We start from the raw sequence: 24,389 nt of genomic DNA on the forward strand, positions 1-24,389 counted from the left end.
CTTGTCTGACTGCATTTCCCTGCTGCCACATCCCTGACGCAGGAGGGAACGCAGGGCCGCGAGGTGAGCAGGGTGCAGACCTCGCCGCTGCGCACTCAGGGCCTGCCCCAAAATCCTCTCTCTGCTTGGATAACATAAATAAATGTAAAAGCCATCCTGAAAGTCACCACCACAGGGGTGTTTGTGCTGCCAGGGAGCGCCCGTTCCATGCTGGGAAGATGGGTGCGGGTGTCCAGCGGTGTCCAGCTCACCTCGCTGCTGGGGATTTCTTGCTTGGGAACAGAGGGACGGGAGTGACAATGTTGATGTCACGCATGGCACACGCAGCAGTGCTGGGGGAGAGAGGTGTGGGGTGGTCGGCACGGCCCAGGAACCCCGAACTGCCTCCTCCGGCCCGGCCCCGGCCCGGCAGTGACGTGCCCTCAAGCACTCGGTCGGCCACGGCTCCTGCTTCTGCTGGGGACAGGCGAGGCGTCACACCGCAAAAAGGGCAGCGAGGAAACCAAACAAACGATTCGAGGCCCCGCCAGGAATGTGGCACTGCGAGTGAGAGGATTTGTCTCTCGCAGCCCCGCTGGCAGCATCCAGAGGCTGTGTTAACTCCTGGGGAGCCCGGGGAGGAGCAGGGCATGGCGGTACTTACACCTTGCGGTTCTCCCCAGTGGCTTCCCAAAAAACAGGGCAGATGCTACAGAAACTTCTGGGTGCACTGATGCCCAGCTGTGTATTTCTTACTTACATCAGAGGCTCGACATCCTGCTTTAAATCCTACAGACTCTGGAGCTCCTGGCTGGCAGAGGCGAGCAGGTGCTGCCACCGGCTGGCACCGGGTGCTGTATCTGCACCCCAGGAGGAGCAGTGGGTGCTGTGCTCGTACCCGAGGAGGAGCACCAGGTGCTGTGTCCGCACCCGAGGAGGTGCTGCCACGTTGGCTCATCTCCCGGGACCTCATCCTGCTGCCGGTGCCTCCGCTCACGCTGCCTCCAGCACCGTGCCACGTTGCACAAGCCGAGGCCGCACCTTGGCACATCCTTCGCAGCTGGGTGGCACTCGAAGCCACCAAATCACTTCTGCACATGTCCCCGGGTACCTGAAGGAGCTCCAGGCCATAACCCCAGGGGCAGGCGGGCGTTACAAAGCTTGGGACGCCCGGGGACAGCAGCCTGGCACAGCACGGGCAGCTGCAGGGCGCTTGGCCACCGGACCTGGACATCTCGGACACAGCAGGGTGCTGGTGGGTCCCTGAATGGGAGCTGCCACCTGGTGGCACTGGGACAATGCCGCAGGGACATGGGTGGGGACAGTTGGGTGGCCCTGCACCACGGCACTGTCCTTGGTCATCCCTGCGGCTCCGTTTAGCTGTGCTAGGGAGGCTGGGGATGCGCTGGCACAGCTCAGCGCTGCCGCTTTCCCCCTGAGGGACAGACCAAACCACAGGGCTCTAAACCCTCTGAGGAGCTGGCTCCATCCCAGGAGCACAGCCTGGAGGGAACGGGCTCTGCGGGTGGGGAAAACGCCAGGAAATTTCCTTCCCTTGGTTCTGGGACACCTCAGCCACAGAGGAGTCGGGCACTGGGGGGGAAGCTTGGACTGGGGCCTGCCAGCCCGTCTCCAGAGCCCGGCCTCCTTGCCCACCACGGTCCCCTTGCTCAGCCCCGTCCCCGTTTCCCAGAAGAGAGAGAAACAAAAGAAGAAGAGGGGGGAAGGGAGGAGTTTAACAGAAACTTCTTCCAACTTCTTGGGAGGAGAAAAGCCCTATTCAGATGGGAAGAATAGCCGCTCGGAGGCGGTCACTAAGCAACCCGCAGCAATTCGGCAGGGCCCCGGTGCATGGGCAAGGAACAAAGCCACCTCGCTGCCCACCCAGAGCCACGGGTGGCCCGGCCGCTGCAGGGAACAGAGACGTCCCGCTGAGCCCCGGGCGCCTGGGTGCAGCAGGAGGCTGCCTCGGTTGGCCCTGGAAGGCAGCCAGTCCCCGTCGGGGTGTCCCTCTATGGGAGGCTGCCCGCTGCTCAGGGAGGATTTGGGGTCTGCCCCAAATGCCATGATGGCTCCACGTGGGTCTGGAACTCACACAGGGCTGTAAGTTGTTCCCAACAGAGGCATGTTGAATTTCGGGTAACTACACGACAACATTGGCAACACCCTCACCCAGATAAGCTGAATTCCTCATTTAGGTTATCGGTGGGGGTAGGGGGCTGTCCTTTGCAAACACGCTTACTCATGAGAAACGGCTTGGTCTCTCCACAGCACAAGCAATAAAGAGACAAAGGAAATCAGTTGGGACAAACCCCGCTGACAATCCATGCTGAAATGCCTCCCTTGGAGCCCCGGAGATGCTGCAGCGCCCACGAGAAATGCTGGGCGAAAGGAAAACCTCTTGCAGGCAGAGCAGGTCGGCTGGGACCGGGTGGTGGGTGTGCGGCCAGCCCCAGCCCAGAGCCTGGTGGGTGCAGGGAGAGGTGCTGAGCCTGGCTGGACACTTCAAGTGGCTTTTCTCCTGTGTGGTGTCATGGGGGAAATATCCAGCCCCCATGCTCTCGTCTCCAGCATCCGATACACCCAGAGAGCAGCTGCTGGGACAAGAACAAGCTCTCCGGGTGCTTACCCATGTTCTCAGGGGGGCATTTGGCCAGCTCTCATCCCCCCTCCTGCAGCAGCGGGGTGTGCAAGCAGAGAGTGCTCAGCTGTGTCCACACAAGTGGCACAGCACCCACAGACGAAGGTGTTTTTGTTACCACTCAGCCCTACCACTTCCTCTCCCTCCCTTTCCCGGCTTCATTACCCGTTATCTCAGCCTTTAAACAACTGCTTCGGATGCCTACTAAATAATCACATGGCGTAGGGTTGGCCAAAGTAGTGCTGTTTATTTTGCTTACAAAACCACATTCAGAAGGCCAGTACTCTGAAGCCTTGCTGGCTGCGACAATGCCTCTCCCAGCACGACGTGGGCAGGCACTCCAGCCAGCAGCAACAGCAGAGCATCCATCCCCGGAGCTGCAGAGCTCTTACCTCCCCTGGCAGGAGGCAGGCACAGTGCTCCTGGCAGAGCTAGGAGCCGCGTGTGCCAAAGCCAGGCACTGGCTTGGCACACTGGGACCGTTAAACAGGATCTGCAGCCAGGGGAGCCCCACAGCAGGAGGCACGACTTCTGGCATCCTGCTGCACTACGGGGATTGTTTGCCTTCCCTTGTGCTGCTGCTGAGCGGGGGCCCAGGGCAGCAACTGGACCCCAGATGTCACAGTGCTCCTTTGGAGGTGCCACAGCGAAGCCACACTGGGGCACAGAAGTGAATCTCATCCTCTCTCAAATAAGCCACCTGGAAGCCAAGTGTCCAGCCCATCCTTTATCTCTTCAGCGAGTGGAGTGACAGCAGCACCTCCAGGACAAAAGTCAGCCTCCTGAAACAAGCTCCGTGTGTCCACCTCCATCCACTGCAGAGGGAGCCTCCTTAGACAAGGCACCCGGCTCCAAGAGGGGCACCACTATAGCAGTGAGAACCCAACCAGACCAAAACTGGCCCCAGCCCGAGGACCATCTCCCTGTAGAGGGAAAGCCTGGATGCTACTTGGATTCATCCTGGATTCCTCCCTCCTGACACCAGAGCACCTGCAACCACCCACAGCGGTGGCAGCCTGGTCAGTTGGGACTTCTTTGGTGGCATTTTTTTGCTGCTGTTCTCCTGGTCTGTAGAATTTGCACATTTTTTTGAAGTGTTGTGAGAGAAAAAAGGTACCGAAGGAAGGAAATATCTTTGTGGGGATGAAACTGTGCCTGGAAGTCCAGAGCTAACCCTGGCTCTGGCAGTCTTCTTACTCATCTAGAGGTCTTCTTGAGGTGGTGTTGAGATTTCCCAGGCAATGGCCCTGGCCACACAATCACGATCTCTGGTAGAGCTTAATGATATTCTCATCATGAAGCTTTTTCCAGACCTGCTTCTCCAGGTTGAAGTCATGATTAATGTAGAAGATCAGACGTTTCCACTCCTTGTCGTAGTAATGATCCGAGTACTTCTCGTGACCTTCCGTGATGTAGCCATAGGCACTCACCTGAGAAAGATGGAGGGCTCAGTGGGGAGAGATACCAAAAACAGAGGGAGCTAAATGAAATCCTACACAGCTCCCAAACAGGGCGGGAGCTGGGGACAGGGCTGCAAGCCAGGGCTGCCTCCCAGTGGCCCTGCATGGGCATCCAAGATGGACCAGGCTGTGAAAAGAGGCTCCAGAGAGCCTGATCTCCTCTCAAATGACTCCCTGGGAAGCATGACAGCCCTCAGGCCCTGTGAACTATACCAGGGTTGCTTCTCTTGTCCTTAATTTGTTCTCTCCCAGCTGACCAGAAGCCATACACCCTGCAGGCAGATGGCAGTCAGGGCTGGGGCCAGCCACGCTCCGCCCTGTCATCCTGTTCCTGCTTCCAGACTGGGCTGTGTGCAAGAATCACCATGCCCTTACCCGGTCACAGAGGTGGAGGGCAGTCAGCAGCAGGAATGCTCCCGTTGTGGGTCTGTACAGCCGCCAGTAATGTTTTTGCAGACTTTTAGATTTTAAAAACCTGCAGCAGAAGAGAAGAAAGCATGGAGCGGTTGCTGGATGTGCTGGTTCAAGCTGGGAATGGCTTGTCCTCCTTGGCTCGTGTGGCATTTTCCCTCCTTGCAGCAGCCTGTGGCCATGCTGAGCATTTCAGATAAGCCAGGACTGTGCTCATGTGTGGGTAGTGCTGTAAAGCACAAGGCCAGCCCAGAATGATCCCATCCCTCCGCTGAAACATGCAAACCTGCACCGAGCCCTGCTCTGCACCTTATGGAAAGGGTAGGTCATGAGGCAGTGGGGATAACGAGGGGGAGGATTAATGGCTCTAGTACACTGAAGTCGCTCTGTCCTTTGTCCTTCAGTGCAGGATTGGCTTTGGAGTTCCCAGTATATCCTCCTCCCCAACCACAGTTAGGAGTGAAACATCATATAAGAAAGGTGCAGAAGGAGGGTCACAAAACCCACTATGAGATGCTGTGTTTTGTGCCAGCAGTTGTTAGGAAGGTAGGAGTCAGGAAAAAAATAGCATTTGAGCCCTCTGAGCCTTGGAAAGGACCCAAGTCAGAGGGGAGACAGCAGGACAAGCAGGGGAGTGCAAACCATCTGGCACTGCGTGTGCTATCTATCGAGAAGGCGTAACACAGTGCTCAAGGAGACCGAAGGGTAAACACAATCAGAGCACGGCACAACGGGAGCTCATCTTCCTACATCTCCTGGCCACGAGGCCCACAGCTGGCAGATCTTACAGTGACAGTGTCCAGCACACTTGTGAAAAGGACTGGAGACACAAAGAAGCACAGCCAGGCCAGGTGAATGGGATCCTGAAAAAGAGCCTATTATTGTGCCTGAGGGCACAGCCAACGCCTTGGGTTAAGACAGGATCTCAGGAGAGGAGGACTGTTATAGAGCCTTCCTCCAAGCTGCTGAGCAATGGGGAACATGAAAGGTTGGTCCTGAACTACATCAACTACTCTGGCACTTCAGCAATGCTCTGCCCACACCTAACATTGACACTTGCCCAGGACCTCTTTTGGATGCAGAAAGCCAAACGGTCTGACAGCTCTTGCTTCTCCAGCTCGTAGACGAGATGTTTGCGGATCTACCCACAACTACCATGCCCCTGCAATTCCACAGAGCACTTGGCACACTGCTGAAGCTCCCCCCCAGTCTGCTGGTGTGGCTAAACTGCAGTTACAAGAGTAGGCTGGGAAGAGAGAACCCAGAGAGAGCTGGTGCTGGCCACGAAGCACATAGTCCCCAGCTCACCTGTTTTTCATGTATCTGAGGAAGTCTGGGTGAACTATGAAGTATTTGTCCAACGTGAAATCCTCATCGAATCTATCCCGGGGCCTTTGCCTAGAGACAGGAATATGGAGATTCAGGACAAGCTTCAGTATTTCATCATGGCTGAAAAGCATCAGCCCTGATGCATTTGGTGATGAGAGAAGAATCACAAACACTGTTAGGTTATTCTGCAACATTTCTTAGACGGCAAAGCCTCCTCAACCTGTGTTGCAGGGGAAGAGATCCAGGAGGAGAAGCAACAACAGGAAACAAATATCTAAAACATGCATGCATATAGACAAGACTTGGTGAAATCAGGCCTCCATCCATGAGCGGGACCATGTACAGACACCAAATCAGGCAACAGCATGCGTTGCATCCACAGAACTTTCTCTGAGCTCAGGTCACACATCTCTAAACCCAGCTATTTCTAAGGAGATGTATTGGTTACCGCCGTGCTCATAGCTGGGGAGGAAATAAGACGTTTCTCCAGATAAATCTGAAAGAGGAGGGAGGGTTTAACCCAGGTTGACCCTGGCCTGCATCTCAGCAGGACTGAGCACCGTGGAGAGGAAGATGGTACAGCAGAGAGCTCCACGCTGAAGGGTGTAGAGGTGGGGCCAGTTTGATTTACCCGTAGTGGTTCAGGAATCCTTTCCTGATGTCCTTGTTCAGCAGAAGAGCCTTCAGCCACTCATAGTCTCTGGCTCCCTCCAGAAAGTGAATGTATCTGATATGCTAAGAAAAAAAGTGAGCATTAATGAACAGCACAGGAGAGAGACACCCTTTAACACCAAAAAGCAAGCAGGCACCTAGGCTCACTAAGTTTTTCAGGCACACATCTGTGACTTTTTAATTATCCCACAGAAGCAGAATGGAGAGGACATTTGAGGTACAGCTACTTCAACATGCCAAAGGTTCATGAGGGAGGTCAAACGCTGGAACAGGCTCCCTAACGAGGTGTTTGATGACCTATGCCTGTCAATGTTCAATAAGTATTTGGATATTGCCCTTAATAACATTAACTTTTGTTAGCCCTGAAGCGGTCAGGCAGTGGGACTTGATCTTTGTAGGTCCCTTCCAACTGAACAATTCTCATCTATTCTAAAGGGCTAGGGTAGGACTAAAACAACTTGCCACTGTGAAGATTTACCCTCAAGCCAAGCTGATGCAGGTTCCCTCACTCCTTGCTAAGGGTAATGCTAAACGATTAGCTCAGCCCCTTTGCTCGCCATGCACAGAAAGACCAGAACTGAAGGCCACAGACTAACAGCATCCTGCCAAAGCTGTGCAAGCAAACAGCATGGACCGGACTTACTTTTCCCCATGGAATCTTGCTGAACCCTTTGTTTCCCAGGATCTGGAGAGAGGACACGAGGGAGTAGGCTGTGAATCCGTAAAAGGAGGTTTTTGTTCCCACATCTTTTTCGTAACCTTTGATTACAGCCCCACTCACCCTGGCCAAGGAAATCAAACAGAGGAGCAGAGTTAGCAGATGACCATGGAAAACCTTAGCATCCATGTATATAACACGAAAAGAGAAAAACCTTTCTGATTTTTCATCTTTTCCTGCCACCAATCATTTTGGCACTTCAGAGTCAGTGCAATTACCTGCTAGCCAGAACAGGCTGTGTATCTTATAAGGGAGCAGCGATCAGATTGCCTTACCGGAACACGTAGTCATGGGAGTCGATCTCCTGGCCCATTCCGGAGTTATTCAGTATTCCTCCATTCCCCACAACAGCACAGCTAATGCACGTTGACACGTTTCTGCTGCTGTTGGCCAGGAGCAGCTGCTGGTGGGGATGTGGGGGCAGCAATGACATGACCTCTTTCACCACTGTGAAGCAAGCATGGTGGAGAGTTAGCATCAAGAGCCTCGGGGATGGACCCAGGGAACCCACCACGGTTTCCCCGATAAGATCCGCCCAGCCTGATGCCTTTGACAGGGAGATCCTGCCAGCCACCAGCTATTTGGCATACAGTTCCTATGGGAAGTTTGGTGATCCCATCCTGACGTGCCGTGAGGGACTCACGTGAGTAATTGAGCTCCATGAAGCCATAGGGAGGTGCAAAGTGCTCCAGGCGGTCCCACTCGCTGTTGTTGAAGTATCTCTTGTCGGTGAAGAGCATGATGTTAGGCAGGAAAAGATCTCGCAGCCAGTCGGACTTGGCAGCCTTGGCCTTCACTGATTCGGAGCAGGTCTTGAAAAACAAGAAGAAATAATAAGGGCTGATTAGCAGCGAGCTGATAAACCTGAGTGCCAGCGCATGTGTCTCTGTGTGTGAGAGTACTGGAAAGAACCAGAGAAGCTCCAGTGGTTCATAATCCATCCCCCCCATTGTCCCCATCACTGTGAACATGATTAACAATTTCAGCATTAGATCAACAATTAACTGATGGAAAAGCACCGACAGATAAGACAGAATTCCTGCAGGTCTCTGGGACTTTCCCCTACAGAACAACAGGCCTGCAACGCTCACACGTTTTTAACAGCTTTGGACCTCTCTACCTGATGCAAAAAGCCACCTGTACTGGGTCTAACCTGAATATACCAGATACGGCCAGCAGTGCACCTCACGAGGCCCTGGCCCCAGGCAACACATGAATCCATGAACACATGAATCCATGCTCGCTGACAAACATGGGGGATCAGATCACCATTATCACTCCCTCGACAGATAAGAAAAAGCATGCAAACAACGTGCTCAATGTCATAAAGCAATCACAGGGCAGCACACAGCCGATAAGGGAATCCAAGTCAGTTTATTCTCTTAACAAGGGCAGGCTCAGTGCAGCTGGCAAGTGTTAGCCTGCGTGTGCAGACGGAGAGCTCAAGTCCACTGCTGTGGATTTTCCACAGAGCCAGTTTGGGCTTTTTCTCAGACACCTTCACCAAATACTTACTACCGAAAGATAAAAGAAGGCCTAGTGGAAGTGTGCGTCCACCTCAAACCCCCAGCAACGACCAGACATTGCCAAAGCCCGGCGGTGTGCTCCACAGCTGAGCTGGGCTCCGTGCCGCAGGTGACGGTGACATTCTGCCTGTCGCAGCAGCGGTGCAATGAGAAGAGCACTGTGGAGGGTTTCATGTTGGCATCGTTTCGTTTGCAGCATGTTTCACGTCCAGAGACGGGGATGTTCCCTGCTGGCTCAAGCTGTACTTCTTAAGTACTAGCTGTACTTACTAAGTACTGTCCTGCTCCTCCCTGTGCCTCCACAGCTAGGCTGGAGGAATAGCTAACACCAGGGGAACTAGGGGAAGGCTGACTGCCCAGGAAACGAAGCAAGCTGGAGTACTTCCAGTCACTCCCTCTCTCCCAGAATTAGCGATCAGGTTTGGGAGCGAGACCCTACGCGTGATGCCTAGATCCAAATCCTCACTAAAGACCCTCCTGCGTGTATTTCCTCCTCTCTCCACCATCATGGAAGGGTTTTTCACACTCCAACAGCCGTTCTGCGCACCCAGATGGCCTGCAGCCCCGACTACAGAAAAAAACTCTCTCAGCTTCCCGCTGTAAGCTGTCGTCTCACGTTTCTCTGCCAGCTCCTGCTCTGCACTTCTGCAATGGGCGCACGTGCTCTGCGGCTCGCTGGGGAGGACGGGAGCATCTGGGAGCCAGCAGCAGGATCCTGGTGACCTGACCTCGCTGCGTGCAGTGCAGTAATGCTGGGCAGGAGGGGTCAGGGATTGTCTGATCGTGTGTACACACTCAGCCTCTTATTTCACCCACTCCCATTTGTATTTTGGGTGACTCAAGCCCAGGAGAGACCAGGAACAAAGATGCACATCCTGCTCTGCAGACTTGATCGTCTGCCAGCCCCTTCTGCTGTGTCTCAGCAAGGCTGGGCCAGAATGAGAGCTCAAGGGTTTAACAGCCAAGCCTTGCATTTAACAGAATCACAGATCTTTGGGTAACAGAAGGGCCAGCCGCTCCTCTCAACCGGTTCAGTGCGCACCCTCTCAGCAAAAGAATGGCACTCGCTGCCAAGAGGGGCAAATGAAAGATGCCACGAGGGAGAGAGAGCTCAAAAAAAAAAAACCACACCAAAACAGCAATGCTCATCCCAGGACCTTTCATCAGCCCAGCTCAGCTACCTCTGCTCTCTGTACGCCTCCCAGGGCATCCCAGGCACTCTGAGGTTGGGGAACTTTTTCAGGAGCAGCCCCTGCTCCACTGGGAGAGGTCTGAGCAGAACAGCAAGGTGCCTGCAGCCCTGGCAGAGTCCTGAAGCAACACCTGCATTCACTTAATGCCAGCAACACGGTGTATGGCAATGGTAGAAGACCGCAGCATTAAGACCTCAAAAAGGCAAACGGCTCGTCTAAGAGCACTGAGCTAGAATTCCCGTGTTCTGCTCACCTGCCTACACCCTCCCTCCTCCCTGAGCACACGAGCAGTAAAGGCCACTTCCACCGAGGCACAAACACCATCCCCACTCTAGAGATGTCCAGCTGCCTGCCCAGCAGCAGGGGTGCCAAGGAAAACTGCTGAGTAAGCTTTATCACGAGCTACCAGCATAAAATGGGGAACGGAGATAGTATTACGCACCTCAACCTGCTCCTGCCTGCTTGCCAAGGGCTTTGATACAGTTCATGACTTCATTCCCGATTTAAGGAATTTTGAAATGCTCAAATGTAATTTAAAATTAGTTCCTTACACCTATAGCTTCAAAAAGGAGCTCAGGAAGGAGCTATAGGAAAGGTCAAAAATATGGTCAGAATACGAGTTCAGTGTAGAACTGAAAAAAAACCACTTGCTTTCAGATTCCATGGCTTTTGAGACAGCCTGGTGGTTGGCACTAGACTTACCGTTTCAGAAGATGGTATCTATAACATGACCTACACAGGCAATCAGAGGTAGACACAAGAATTAACCAACAGAACAAGACTCCCAACAAACAAGATCTATTTGAAAACTTAGAAGCTGTAGCTGTGCAAGCGCTACTGCTTTGTCGGGTACAACCGTATCATCTGAGATTTCCATCTCTACCAACACATTTTTCTTGTGCTGACCAGGCCTACAGTTGTTCCTATTTAACAAACAAAAAATAAAGCAAGAGCTGTTTAATGACAGATCGCTTATGATTTGTTCTGCTCTGATGATGGTTCCACGCACAGCAAGAAAATCCTAAACAGCAACTGGCACCATCTGAGTCAGAGGAGATCCAAATGGGTAAAGAATCTGCCTGCTCTACATACAGGGTGGAAAAGGTGAATCCCCAGCACCTGGTAAAGACTCCCATCTTCCTTAAAATAAACAAGTAAAAAAAAAAAAAAAAGTTATTTTTTAACCATCGGTACTCCAATGGGGCACACCCACACATAGTTTAATTTTTACCAGTACAAATAAAAAACATGAAAAATGGAAACAGTCTCCACCCTACTGCCTCCAGAGCAGGCACGCAAATGCTTATCACGCATCATCTAATGCTTTTTCTTTGACCTTATTTTGACTCTAACACAAGCAACTAAGAAGGCCTCCATTCCTGAGACCCTTCTCACCATCCCTCTTTACAGCACAGCACGAGCACGTCAGGTTCCCCACTGCTGCCCAGACTTTTTTGACTTGCTTTGATAAATATGTACTTGGGTAAGCAGGTGCACAGAGGTGTTCCTGCTCCTGTTCCTCCACATGACCCTGTGGGGTTTTTTTGTGTGTTTTTTTTTTTTTTGGTGTGTGTTTGTTTTTTAGCTGGGCTGCATAAAACAGAGATGAAGGCAAACACGGGGATTGTAAAGCTGAGTCTTCGGAAGAATGCAGACGTTCAGTTTCCCAAGAGACCAGGTGATGGACGGACGGGATGCCTGTATTGGGACCGTGATTTAGTGCGAGGCACTGACCATCCGCCCACAGGCATAACACCAGGTGTAATGGCACCTAGGGGGCATGCTACACACGAGCTGCGCTGTGTGCCTGTGCAATCGAGCAAGGCACCTAAGAGCAGGATCACCTTGTAGCACACCTAGAAGGAGAGAGATTTCCCAGGTAAGGCAGATAAGGAGGTCAACAGGGACAAACACACACGGCCATCACGCTTACCGCTGGTGGAGGTGAGCTGTCCAGCAGGTACTCATCCTCGAAATCCCACTGCGGCTCAGACTTGAAGTCAGCAGCCCTCAGTCTCTTCTTTTCTGTCACTGCAGCAGCCTGAGTCACTGGTCTTACGGTTTTCACTGACACAGAAGGCTCTTTTGGCATTGTTTTGTCTTTGCTTGTGTTGTCTTCATGAGCTACCTTCACCCCAGAGGATGATTTCACTGTTGTCTTCTCTTTGGCTCCCTCTACCCTGGGAAGTGATTTCGGTGTTGTCTTTTCATTTACCCCTTCCTTTACCCCTGGGGTTTGTCTCACCACTGTTTTCTCCTTGTTTCCCTCCACCCTTGTGGCTGTTTCCACTTTTGTACTCTTGATTCCCTCCACCTCAGAGGGTTGTTTCACAGTCACCTTCCCGTTGGCTTCCTCCGCCCCGGGAAGTGGTCTCGTTGTTTTCTTCTGCTCCTCTTCTTCCCAGCTTGGTGTCCTCTCAGCTGTACCTTGTTCAAGCCTTGTAGTGTTTCTCTCCAAACCCACCTCTGAAATTCCACTTGCGTTCCCATTACTGGAATAGTCTGAACCTTGTTGCTCCCGGGTGTCCGCTTGTAGCATAGCTGGGGCACGCTGGAAAATACTGAACTGCCTGAATGTAAGCAAAGGAAAAGCAGACACATCACACACACTTAGCACTTAGCAGATTCCAGCACATTTCTTTTGCTCTTGACTTTGCACTTCAGAGCAAACCTGCAACCGAGTTTCTGCAGGGAAGCAACACAACACATTCTTCTCTGCAGGTTGCTGCCTGAGATCAATCTCATTTACATATTTGCCACACCAAAGTGTTATTCAAATTCCTGTACCATTCTGTCCTGAACTCTGTTCATCTCCACACAAAGCATGCTAATCTAGGAGACTACATACTCCTCTTTGGCACTTAGCTCGTGAATTATCCTCCACACTGGCAGCAACTGCAAACCAGCAGAGAATAGCAGCGGGCAGGACACCCCGGCAATGTCCGCAGGGCACTGCCGAATTGTGTTTCTGAGATGCTGAGCTCACGACACGGGACACATCGTGGAGACAGCCACCTGGTGCTCTACCCTCTTTGCCAGCAGAGCCACGTGCTGCAGCGTCAGAGTACGAATATCTGAGGGGATTCAGAAAGGGAAGTCTGATAAAAAGTGAAATTCATTCCTTTACCATATGTCACTTCTTTTACACAGCTTGCACTTACAAGATTGGAAATTACAGCCATGAAATAGTCCTATTGTTACCATTTTCTTTATTATCTTGCTTTTGTTAAACTTCGTGTAGTTGGTGATTGCCCAGCCCTCTAATTTGTTAAGATTTCTCTGCAAGACCTCTCCACCCTCGAGGGAGTCAACAGCTCCTAATTTAGTATCACCTGCAAACTTACTTACTATGCATTCCAGTCCTGCATCCAGATCATTTATAAGAACATTGGAGAGGACCAGACCCAAAACAGAGCCCGAGGGAACCCCAGTAGTGACTGGCCACCAGCCTGCTCTAACCCCATTGATACAGCTGCCAGCAGCAGAAGAGCCACCTGCAACAAGAAGATTGAGCCGAAACCCAGAAAAATAACCCAGGCAAAAAGCAGTGGCGTTTTGTCCCAAACATTCCTTCTTATCTACACATGGTTGAAGGGTGGAACAGGAAAAAGGAAATTGAAAAAATGCTGCAGCTGATCTCGTACGTACGGCAAAGCTTCTCAGGATAAAGCAGCGGAGTTGCGGCAGGCTGATTTCACACTACGTTTGCCCTTTGCATGACGCACTTGTTTGCATGACGCAGTTGTTACATGACGCTGTGGGCTGCTTCCAAGGTGATAAATGGGAAAAAAAAAAAGCAACCCTACAGATAGCAGGCTGGAGAGAGCAGCTTGCTGCTGAAGCTTCAGAGCAGTATGCCATTCATTCAAGTGGTTAGGAAATTACCAGCCTAGGGAGACTTTTAAAAATCAGTTTTTATCAGATACTTGGACCTTTCCAACACCATTTCTATTGGAAAGACATTCTGGTAAGTGGCTTATCAGCTCTTCCTCTACCTCCTCTCTTTTAGCCAGCTTCAGCCAAGTACACAGCAGTATTTTTCTATCATAGTGCTTCATGTTTAAATGTGCCACTGCATGCTACCTAATAAAAGGGAAGATTTTATTTATACTCTATGTAAAGAGAAGTTCATTAAGGTAGTACTGGCAATTCTTAAATCCCTGGATGATTTTCTGTTGTAATTTTAAGAAGATGTTTAAAATTTTAAAATTAAAAGGCAGAGGACAATGAAATGGGACAGCGTGACAAACCATTCACCCCACACACGTGTTGTCTCACCGGGAAGAGATTCCGTTCTAGCTTTACTACACTTCAAATTCAAATACTAAGCCAAACAGAGAGAAAAATGCAAAAATGAGGGCCCTTCATATTCAAAACCTTGCTTCCTGCAATCAAACCCATGTGGCTTGTGCCTACACAGGACCTTGCTCTCCCAACCAGCACTTTAAATCCAGACAACTGGTCAACCCAGCCCACCAAATTTCAGGCTCTAGAATCCAGCTGGCAAACAGCTGTAGAAGCACGACGATATTTACTGTCATTTTCCTTTCCAATTTACAGAGTCCAGGAACAAATAGAAAATAAAACCATTACAATGATGCTTGCTGTATTTTACGTTGCACATAAAGGTACAGAAATTGAACAGATAACCACATAACCACGCATGTCTTGTATTTTATCTAAAATTTCAAAAATACGGATGTTTTCAGTACCTGGAACAGGTACAGGTATAGCAGGACAAAATGGTTTAAAGAAGCTGGGCATGGAGACGCAGTTCTTGTCCCACCTCTGCCACTGATGGGCTCTTGTGACCACAGACAACTCACTTCACATATCTACACCTCTTCTTTCTCTCCTTCCTCCCCATGTCCCTTGTGCAGACCCTGATCCCTCCAAATTGGTACCTGTCCTCGGAGAATGGTTTTATAACTCATTTGTGCTGAACTAGCCTGTGTTCCCAGCCTCACCCCTCCTGCCTGCCGCCCCAGAATTGGTCCTGAGAAGTCGAGGGGAAAAAGCAACCCCCCTAAGATGAGCTCACTGGGGAGCTGGGACCACCCGGGGGTGGTGGGGAGGCTGGTGAGCAGTGCTTCCTATACACAGCACAGGGCACCAACATGAGAACGAGCCCTGTTTTAGTAGGAAAGGCTCAGTTATCTGCTGTTTTCATGTAAGAACTAGCTTCTGGACAACAATACCAGAGACATACTACTGTGGTCTACACTGCAATTCCCTCCACACCCATTCTAGTAGGATTTACTTAATCATTTATATAAAAATAATATTTATATTTATCATGTCTGCATGACATGAGTGTCCCAACACACTGCATATTTGTACTAGATGAAGAATTAAATGCAGAACTCACTTTAAACATAAAGGTATCCCAGCAAATCAATCCCAGCACTGCAATCTGGACTAGTACTGAATGAGGTCCTTACAGGAGCCACCAGGTAAAAGCAAATACGATGCAGTGCCAAACTATGAAAACACAGAGTCAGTAAAACAAAAGCTGCTTTCTTAAACAGCAATGCAAGGAAACACTAGAAGCCGGTGATCCAACAGAAGAAAGTTTCTGACTGCAAGCTTCTAGCAGCATGCTCTGATTGTATATAACGTGGTTTACTAAAGCAAAGCGGGCACCTAACTCACATCGGAAGTGCAACTTCCAGGGAAAAAGGAGAGAGGAATGAAAGAGAACACATCCAGACAGCGTGTATTGCAAAGAAGCTGGGCTCTTACCTGAAAACGCTTTTCTCCAAGCCAAACAAGGAGCTAAAATTAGTAACGGTGAGGAAAAGTAACATTAAGCCAAGAAGCCCAATGAAGGTTCTGGGAGCTATCAGAAGCTTTCTGATGAAAAAACACATGGTGAGATGCCTGGGAGAGACAAGAGGCTCTGCTGCTGCTGCCCAGAGGTGCTTGCTAGGCAGCGCTTTCCACAGGTATGTGGAAGGAGTGGGCTGGTCTTCTCTCTGGGTTTCCCTATGAGAACATGCACACCCTCCCTCCCGACGTTCCCGGACACTTTGCACACAGATCCAACTTCTCAGACCAGACATCCACCTTGCATTGCTCCCGACTATCACCCTAAACTTACTGCAACACGGAGCGGGGAACAAAACACCTTTTACTGCAGCCAAGGGAGGTTTCCTCTATTTTCCTCAGTGAGGTTAGTCTGGTGTGAGAAGGAAACCCTTCACCTCGAATCTGGGGATTAAAGTGGGAACATTGGTGTGAATTAGGAGAGTACCACACTTTGCAGACAAAGAAACTAGCTTTCAGACCACCACCTGCCCAAGGGCACAGGAAGATTTTCAGCATAGCCATAAACAGATCTCCGCTCTTTTCTTCTTGCTGAAACTGCTCGTAGCTCCAATCTGAAGCCAATCCCTGCCCCAAAAAGCTGATGGCTAAATACACATCCATTTTACCTTGTGACTGCTTTGCTACAAGTCGGAGTTGGACTCCTTGCAAATCCACTAGTGAGGAGGAATTTGTGTTTGAAGACAGCTTAGTACGCGGTGCTTTGCAGGGCTGGGCGCAGTCAGACAGTCCCCTCCCTCTCTAACAAAACTGACCTGCCTTTGAGGCAACTGGAAAAACTGCAATCCGGCATTTCAGTTGTTTGAAAAGAATCAACTGCATCCAAATCTAACCCCGCTACTGCTGACAAACTTGTTGCACGGGCTTGCCTGAGGCTCAGATTCCCAAGCTGTCTCAGGAACAAGACACTTGAGCTCTGAGCTGCTTGTACAGGTAGCAGTAACTTGTGCTCTCCAGCTGCTCTTCTTTTGGAGCTCTCAGTCAAGTCTCCTCCAGTACCATGGCTAGGACTGGGCTATTACTTCTGGCTTTTGAGCTCTCAACCCATCACTTCACAATGATCACTGATTGGCGAGAAAATGACAGCACTGAAACAGGACACAGACGAATTTGGGTCTGTGGCTTGTTGGAGAATTCAGAATTGGATCCCCTTGGTGACCCCCACTGTACAGCTACCTGAAATTCAGTTGATTTCAAGGAAGCATTTAATATATCTGAATTTTTATCCCATGAAACATTTCATGTTTCTCATGCGTGAATTGTTATCATGGACAGACAACTGCCTTCTACACTACTGTCTTTACTAGGACCCTGATCATTTGGGAACTAACCAGTACAACCAGGCTTTGCTCATCAATACTGTCAGGTCAAACAAAGCTTCAGTGATGCCACGTGCATGTAAAGCCCTCCAAGGGTAATGAATCCCTGCTGCAACCTTGGGGGTTCACACCCCACTTGGAGTAGAGCAAACAGGACATTCAGATCTAGGATGTGTTGCTCCTCATTGACATGTAGCACCTGACAATCTTCATGTCTCGACCTCTCTTCTTCATGAAAATCAGCAGTTTGCCTAGAGATTGACTTCTGGCAGTCCAAAATACATCTCCCCACTAGCAGAGGGAGAGATGAGCACAGATGAACAACAGAGATGTAGCTTTACATACTACAGCAAACGGCTATTTTTACCCATGGGGAGCAGTTAAATATTAACCCTAACAGTTGAAATGGAAAAGGTTATATGGCCTCTTACTACAGAAGTTGGTTTGTACAGCTCTTATCAATAATTAAGCTCAGATTGAGATTTTGTTGCCAACATCACAGTTCTTAAAAGCTAACATTCACAGTTACTGAATACACAGAGAGATGAAGATACATGGAGAGCTTTAAGTTACAAGGAAGCCAATCAGATTTCACACCTACCTTGTACCCATCCGCACATCAAAGTAAAGAAAAGCTGCAAGGATTCCCTGTACAAGGATGCATCAGCAGATGTATTTCTCTACTGCCCAAAATTTCAGATAAATTAATGTCTCTGGACTTAAGTGCAAAACACCAGTTATCAGAGGGCCTAGGAGAGAAAAGTTAAACAGCAAGCAAGCAAGGTGCTAAAAGTCCTTGAAGAAACATGGGGGAGGTTGTTAGTCCAGGCTATAACCCGGCTTCCATCTACAGCGAAACATTTCATCCTTCCCAAATTGATCTTAAGATCAAAGAAGATCCGCTGAATAATTAGAGGCACTGAGAAGGGAATCAGCCATGGTATTGTCCTGCTCCTGGATAGCCCTCAGGAGCTCCAGGCAGTTCTGGAGAGATGGGCTACAGATCTGCGTGTGCAGCAGGCAAGCAGCAACTCAGTGCTCAGAAGATCCCTTCCAGTGACAAATACCAGTCCTGATATGCACCATGTACAGCAGTGGCTTCATTTTAGCCTTCGTTTTTCAAGGCCTAGGCACTTTCAGGCACACCGCTTGGAAGAAGCTGCTTGTGTGTGACTATAAGGCTTTTATTGTTAGCAGGATCCCAAAGGGAAATTCTGGAGGCAGCCAACGTTTCCCTTCCAGTCCTTCCATGTAACATTACTGCGAGACCAAGAGCCACAAGGGAGAGCAAGATTCCTATAACCAGAAAAAAAAAAAAAAAAAAAGACAGCTTTCTTTGCTTTTAAGGAACTGTGCTGGCAATTGGCAAACATGTCTGTAGTACTCTGTGTTCAACAAAGACTGTGCTTGGGGGAATAACCAAATCTCTGGCAGGCAGAGTGGCCGAAACCAGGCTTGCTAAGCAAAACACACAGCTTCTCACCTTCTTGTATCGGTGTGAGAAAAAAAAAAAACGCCCTCAGAGACTACCGCCTTGGACTTCCATGGAACATTATTTCATCATCTTTCCACCCCCACAACTGGATTCAGCCTGACATAGCTCAGCCAGGCTGGCAAGCTTAAACACAAGGTCAGGTTAGTAGATGGGGCTGTGTACAAACTCTCATCCAAGATTAGGGATGACCTTAGTGAAAGCACAGGCCAAGAACAGAGCTGCTCCATTAGATCTCTGTAAGAAGTATGACTCCTGAGAAACACTGGGCTCCCAGCCCATAAAAACTGCTCTCCGTTGACCTCCACAGCCAGGGAGATAATTAACAAGACTGCACCTGACACAGCTGCTGGCAACACCTCAAGAGCCATAGGCCAGCTATCGGCTTCCTTCTGCAAACGAGAGGTTGTGCGCGCTTCTCTGCAGCCCTACCGGCAATCCCAAGAGATGCTGCTACTCTTATAGTGCCGAGACTCCCAGCTCTGGCACAACTGCTCCATGTTCAGTGTGTCCAGCTACCAACATCGGTGCCTACAGCAGAAGTTCTTCTGTTCTTTAGCACTGAAAACAAGACTTTTTTCTAGGAAACTCCATCCGGGACCATCAAGTGAAGATGGTTCTCTTAGCGCTTTTCCATCTATAGCATGCCATTTAATTCCAGATCCACTTAAATACATCCTTAGTTACACCCTGGACAGATAAAAAGCAGATTTGCCTGTTTTGTTGTGTTTTTTAAACAAACTATCTCAATTAGATTTTAAGCTGTGTGCGTTGTGGCTGCCAGCTAGAGTCTGAGCTACACCAACAATCTGAGTGCAAGTTTTTGAGGGCTGTGTATCAAATCTTGTTGACTTGGCTCTGCCCTGTGCACTTACCATCCAAATGCCTCCATGAAGTCAACATCCTTTTGTCTGTCCCATCCCGACAGGAAGCCTAGCATGTCACCAGAGAGCTGACAGACAGAGACACAACTGACACCACATCACAGCTGATTTGTGGGTTTTGTTTTTTCTTTTGTTTGTTTTTCCTTCACAACCTATTTGATGGAAAGTTGTCCTGGTTCCAGTCAGGACAGAGTTAAGTAGCTCATAGTAGCTGGTAGGGTGCTATGTTTTGGATTAGGATGAGAAGAGCGCTGATAACATGCTGATGTTTTAATTGTTGCAGAGCAGTGTTTACACCAGGCCAAGGACTTTTCGGCTTCTCGCTCTGTCCTGCCAGCGAGCAGGCTGGGGGTGCAGCAGGAGCTGGGAGGGGACAGACCCAGGACAGCTGACCCAAACTGGCCAAAGGGGTATTCCATACCATCTGACGTCATGCTAAACAATATATAGGGGTGGCTGGCCGGGGTGGGGGGCCGGCTGCTCGGGGATAGGCTGGGCATCGGTCAGCGGGTGGTGAGCAATTGCATTGTGCATCACTTGTTTCTTACACATTATTATTGTTAATACTATTATCATTATCACTATTACTATTATTATTGTTATTATTATATTCCTGTCTTAATAAACTGTCTTTATCTCAACTCACCGGCTTCACTTTCCCGTTTCTCTCCCCCATCCCAGAGAGGGAGGGGGGAGGGTGAGCGAACGGCTGTGTGGCGTTTAGCTGCCAGCCGGGTTAAACCACAACAAAAGTTAAAAAATATTCTGTTCCTTCTGGGGAATCTCTGAGAAACCTGTTCCCTCAGCAGCAGGACACTATTGTAGACAGGTGAGCAGCAAATTTATTAAACTTATGGTTAGCTGGCCCCCTTACCAGACAAACAGCCTTTTTAATTCCTGCCTCTCACAGCTGCCAGGAACAGGAACATTTCAGGATTCTCTGTTGCTCTGGAGAGGGAAACATAAGGACCACAAAACCTACATCCCTCTCCACGCCCCTGATAAGACATGCAGGCACACCTCTCAGCATTTCACACCTGGCTGCAAAAATCAGGATCTGCACAGCTGTGAATTCATAGAACGAGTTGGGTTGGAAGGGGCCTTAAAGCTCATCTAATTCCAGCCCCCGGCCATGGGCAGGGACACCTCCCACCAGACCAGGTTGCTCCAAGCCCCATCCAACCTGGTCTTAAACACCTCCGGGGATGGGGCAGCCACAGCTCCTCTGGGCAGCCTTTGCCAGTGCCTCACCGCCCTCTGAGTAAAGAATTTCTTCCTTATACCTAATCTAAACCTACCCTCTTTACTTCTGTGTCCTTCTTGTGGTGGGGGCCCCAGAGTTGAATGCAGGGCTCCAGATGGGGTCCCATGAGAGCAGAGCAGAGGGGCACAGTCCCCTCCCTCGCTCTGCTGCCACACTGCGTTTGATGCAGCCCAGCATACGGGTGGCTTTCTGTGCTGCAGGCACACATTGCTAGCTCATGTCGAGCTTCTCATCAACCAACACCCCCAGGTTCTTCTCCTCAGGGCTGCTCTCAATCCATTCTCTGCCCAGCCTGTGTTTGTGCTTGGGATTGCCCCAGCCCGGGTGCAGGACATTCCACATGGTCTTCTTGAACCTCGTGAAGTTCGCACAGGCCCACCTCTCAAGCCTGTCAAAGTCCCTCTGAATTACAGAATCACAGCTGTGCAGGTCTACTACTTCTGAAGCCACAAGTCAAATAATTCTTGGGAAAGGCCTTTCCCATACTCTTCCCACTGACTCAACATCAAAAACCATCACTCTTGACCTCTGGCAGGACAACTGTGCTGCTTTTCACTCCAAAGGATGCTAAGTGCTACAGGAATGTACCATGTAAGCCCGCTTCCTGAGTGGTGTAAATCATCATGTCCCTGCCTTACAGCTGGAAAACTGTGGCCTCACAGTGCCTTCCTCTGTGTCCCTGACAAATGCATCAGAAAAGTGCCTTCACGCTGTTAGCTGCAGGAGTAGCAAGGACATGGGGTCCCGTGAAAAGTTAGATGGGTTTCCTCCTGGAAATCACATGCATTTCTTCCCTTCTCTCTTTCATATATTGTCTTCTATTCAACAGTTCTTCTCCTGTTTTATTTAGAAACCTAGAGATCCTGTGCTACTTTTCTCCACGTTACTCCCATTAACTTGGCAAATGCTTTTGCCAGCCAGGGAGAGAAGGTGACTCTTTGCCACCCCAGCTGCACATCAGCTATAAATATACTGAGAAAATCACAGGCTAAGAAGTTGCTGGGCAGGAGAGCAGCACGCTGCTACTTTAGTGGAAATGTGAGATCCTTGTGCTCAGGAATGGCATACCATTCTCTCCCAGTTCCCTGGAAGTTACTTAGGATCTTTTCAGTTGGGGTTTGCCTCGCAGGCATTAGATCTCAAGGAAGGTTTGCGCAGTCTCAGCCAGGGCCAAGATCATCATCCAGTCAGTTTCTAAGAATGCTGTGTGATGACATTATACATCTCTTCCCATAAACTGCATTTCCTAAAGACAGGCGCTCCTCCAGTGAAAACCGTGGCACAGAGAAATCAAGCAGGACATACGCTGGGTCTGTTTATCCCTAGTTCTGCGGCTTGCACCTTGAACCTTGTTTCCCCGTTCTTAGTTATCAAATGAGAATGATCGAGACTTTAACAGAAACAGTCTAAGCTGTGTTGTTAACAGGATGATGCCAAATACTGGTGGCCTTCAGCCCTTGTGCCAATCCCCACTAGCCTGCACTTGGAGCTCTCCCCTCCCTGCAGCGGGCATTTTGCTCTGAGACACTGCGTGCCCGTTTGTGTAGAGCAAGTTACTCACACCACACCACCCCAGCAACGAAGGCTGGAAGAGACATCTCATGCAGTCCCTAGGCATCACATTGATATCTGAACCACACCCACGGGTCCAAGGAGATATGAGCTGCAGTTTATTTATTGTTCAGTGCTAGTGTTTTCCCTCCCTCTCCCTAATCAATCCACAACACTGCATCACAATCCAGTGTGTAAACTGTAAAAAAAACTCTATCCAGTTTTTTATGATACCAATCTTGTTCCACTCAACCTTTCAGCTTGGTTAATGTCACAGTTCATGTTTACCCCTTGATCCTCTAACCATAAGTAAACAGTAGCCCAATTTACTTAAATTAAATTAATATTTGGTAAGTCAATGCACAAAACAATCAAGAGCAGTCACTGAGAATCCCTTGTCCCAGTGGCTGTCCTTGATCTCAGAGGTGTTTTCCAACCCAAATTACTCTATGAAAATAAGGACTTTAGAATATAACTCTTCTGGTTGTTTATCAACTTGTGCTGTTCTGTGGAGCAGTACGGGAAAGCAGCCTGAGAATCCAGTAGCATATAACAAGAGTTGGGTTTATAACATTTATGTAATTTGTCCTAATGCACTTGTGTATTACCTTACTGTGTTTCCTTCAGCTGGTACTGAAACATAGACTTTACTGCAGGAGTATGACCAGCCATGCTCCAGCACCACGTTTCCAGACGGAAGTTCCCTGAAATAAGCAGAAAGGAGACAGAGCAGTAAAAGGCAGTTAAACACATGAGAATTTAACCAGGATGATGCCAACAGTCCTGCTTTTGCCCAGAGCTACACGGATTTCTTTTTGGTTTTAGCTTCATCTAGACACTGGTGGCTCCACCACAACATGCTGAGAACCCTGATGGCTGAAGCCACAATGCTCCAGGTTTGAGAGCTGTCTCAAATCTGAAGTGGGCTTTTTGTTTTGCCACTGCCAAAATATTTCACTTGTTGTTCAGCAGGTCTACCTATGAAAATCATTTGGATGACGTGTCCCACAGATACATTAGAATAACTACACTGTTTCCTGGATGGAACTTTGATAAATGCAATTTGATTTCAGAATCAGAAAAACATACATTGTCTTTTGGTCTAATTGCTCTCTCTCTTTAAAGATAAATAGTCATATAAAAGATAATAGCCAGCATTTTATTTGTGTTTTTTTTTATATGGTTTGCTATCTAATCTGTTCAGGAAATAAAAGTACTTCCTGTCACGTCATATGATTAGCCTTTGGTTTGTTATCCTGCAAAACAATTTATTGCCTAGGGACTTCTTATTAATTGCAATAGTTCTTCTACAAGATCATCTCCTTCAGTTGTTTATTGTTCCCTGTTGAACACTGTATTCAGTGAATACAAAAATCAACAAAAATGGTATCTTAAGGCTGCCTGATCTTGTGTCAGGGACTCTGGGTTAGATACACTCAGTCACAGACACCCATTCTACCTGCCTGCTTTGCAATCCGCACCTGGAACGCCAAAATCAAGACAGGCTCAGTAGTCACCAACATTACCGGGGTTTTCCTGAAGGGCAAACCGAGTCACACTCATACCTGCAAACTCTCAGCCACCGACTATATAAAGCTGGCTTGACTCAGAGTCCAGATGATGAAGTTCTGTTTCAACACCCCAACTGGCAGGTGGAACTGATGCACAAAGAGAGCAGAACTGGCAAATAACATACCCTTCTTACCCCATCCCTTCCTAAGTGCACTGAAACAGGACTTTACACACCAGGCTTGTCAATACCGTCAGCTAAGTGACCTGAGGAGCACACTGTCAGTCTCCCAGCCACACCGTTCTCTAAATTAACCATCCAAAGGCCTGGAGGATCACTCACGGCTATTTTCTGATTCTTACAAAGAATGAGACAGACTCAAGGACACGAGAGAGGCAACAAACGCAGAGCAACCTGCCATCTGTTTGATTTGTTTAGAAAGGGAAGGGAGGTTTGAACCAGTTGGTCTTGGATCACACCTCTGCTATCCCACCACACGCTGACGCCCTAGGTGGAGGGGACAGAACCTGACCGCTGCCATCATCACTTGCTCTGTCCCCTTAGGACAACACGATGGATCAGTCTCAGGCTCCCAGATCCTAACTCCGCTCCCC

The 24,389-nt window shown here is 49.4% G+C and overlaps 1 protein-coding gene across 3 annotated transcripts in view; it reads right to left on the reverse strand.

Moving 5' to 3' along the window:
* Positions 1-2,852: 2,852 nt before the first annotated feature.
* ST6GALNAC1 (ST6 N-acetylgalactosaminide alpha-2,6-sialyltransferase 1) overlaps positions 2,853-24,389 on the reverse strand; it is a 28,800-nt gene continuing 7,263 nt past the window's right edge. Inside the window, exons 3-12 of one of the 3 annotated variants that reach the window (XM_080560495.1) lie at positions 22,874-22,969; positions 17,676-18,370; positions 11,863-12,499; positions 7,854-8,022; positions 7,486-7,657; positions 7,136-7,274; positions 6,452-6,555; positions 5,800-5,889; positions 4,456-4,555; positions 2,853-4,050 (exon numbers count right to left, since the gene is read on the reverse strand). In XM_080560495.1, coding sequence (XP_080416621.1) covers positions 3,880-4,050; positions 4,456-4,555; positions 5,800-5,889; positions 6,452-6,555; positions 7,136-7,274; positions 7,486-7,657; positions 7,854-8,022; positions 11,863-12,499; positions 17,676-17,686 — 1,593 coding nt within the window. In that variant the 5' untranslated portion in view covers positions 17,687-18,370; positions 22,874-22,969 and the 3' untranslated portion in view covers positions 2,853-3,879. The other 2 variants (XM_080560496.1, XM_080560494.1) reach the window with 2 other exon arrangements.

The sequence above is a fragment of the Anser brachyrhynchus genome (assembly GCF_964034855.1).
Source record: "Anser brachyrhynchus genome assembly, chromosome: 18".
Lineage (NCBI taxonomy): Eukaryota > Metazoa > Chordata > Aves > Anseriformes > Anatidae > Anser > Anser brachyrhynchus.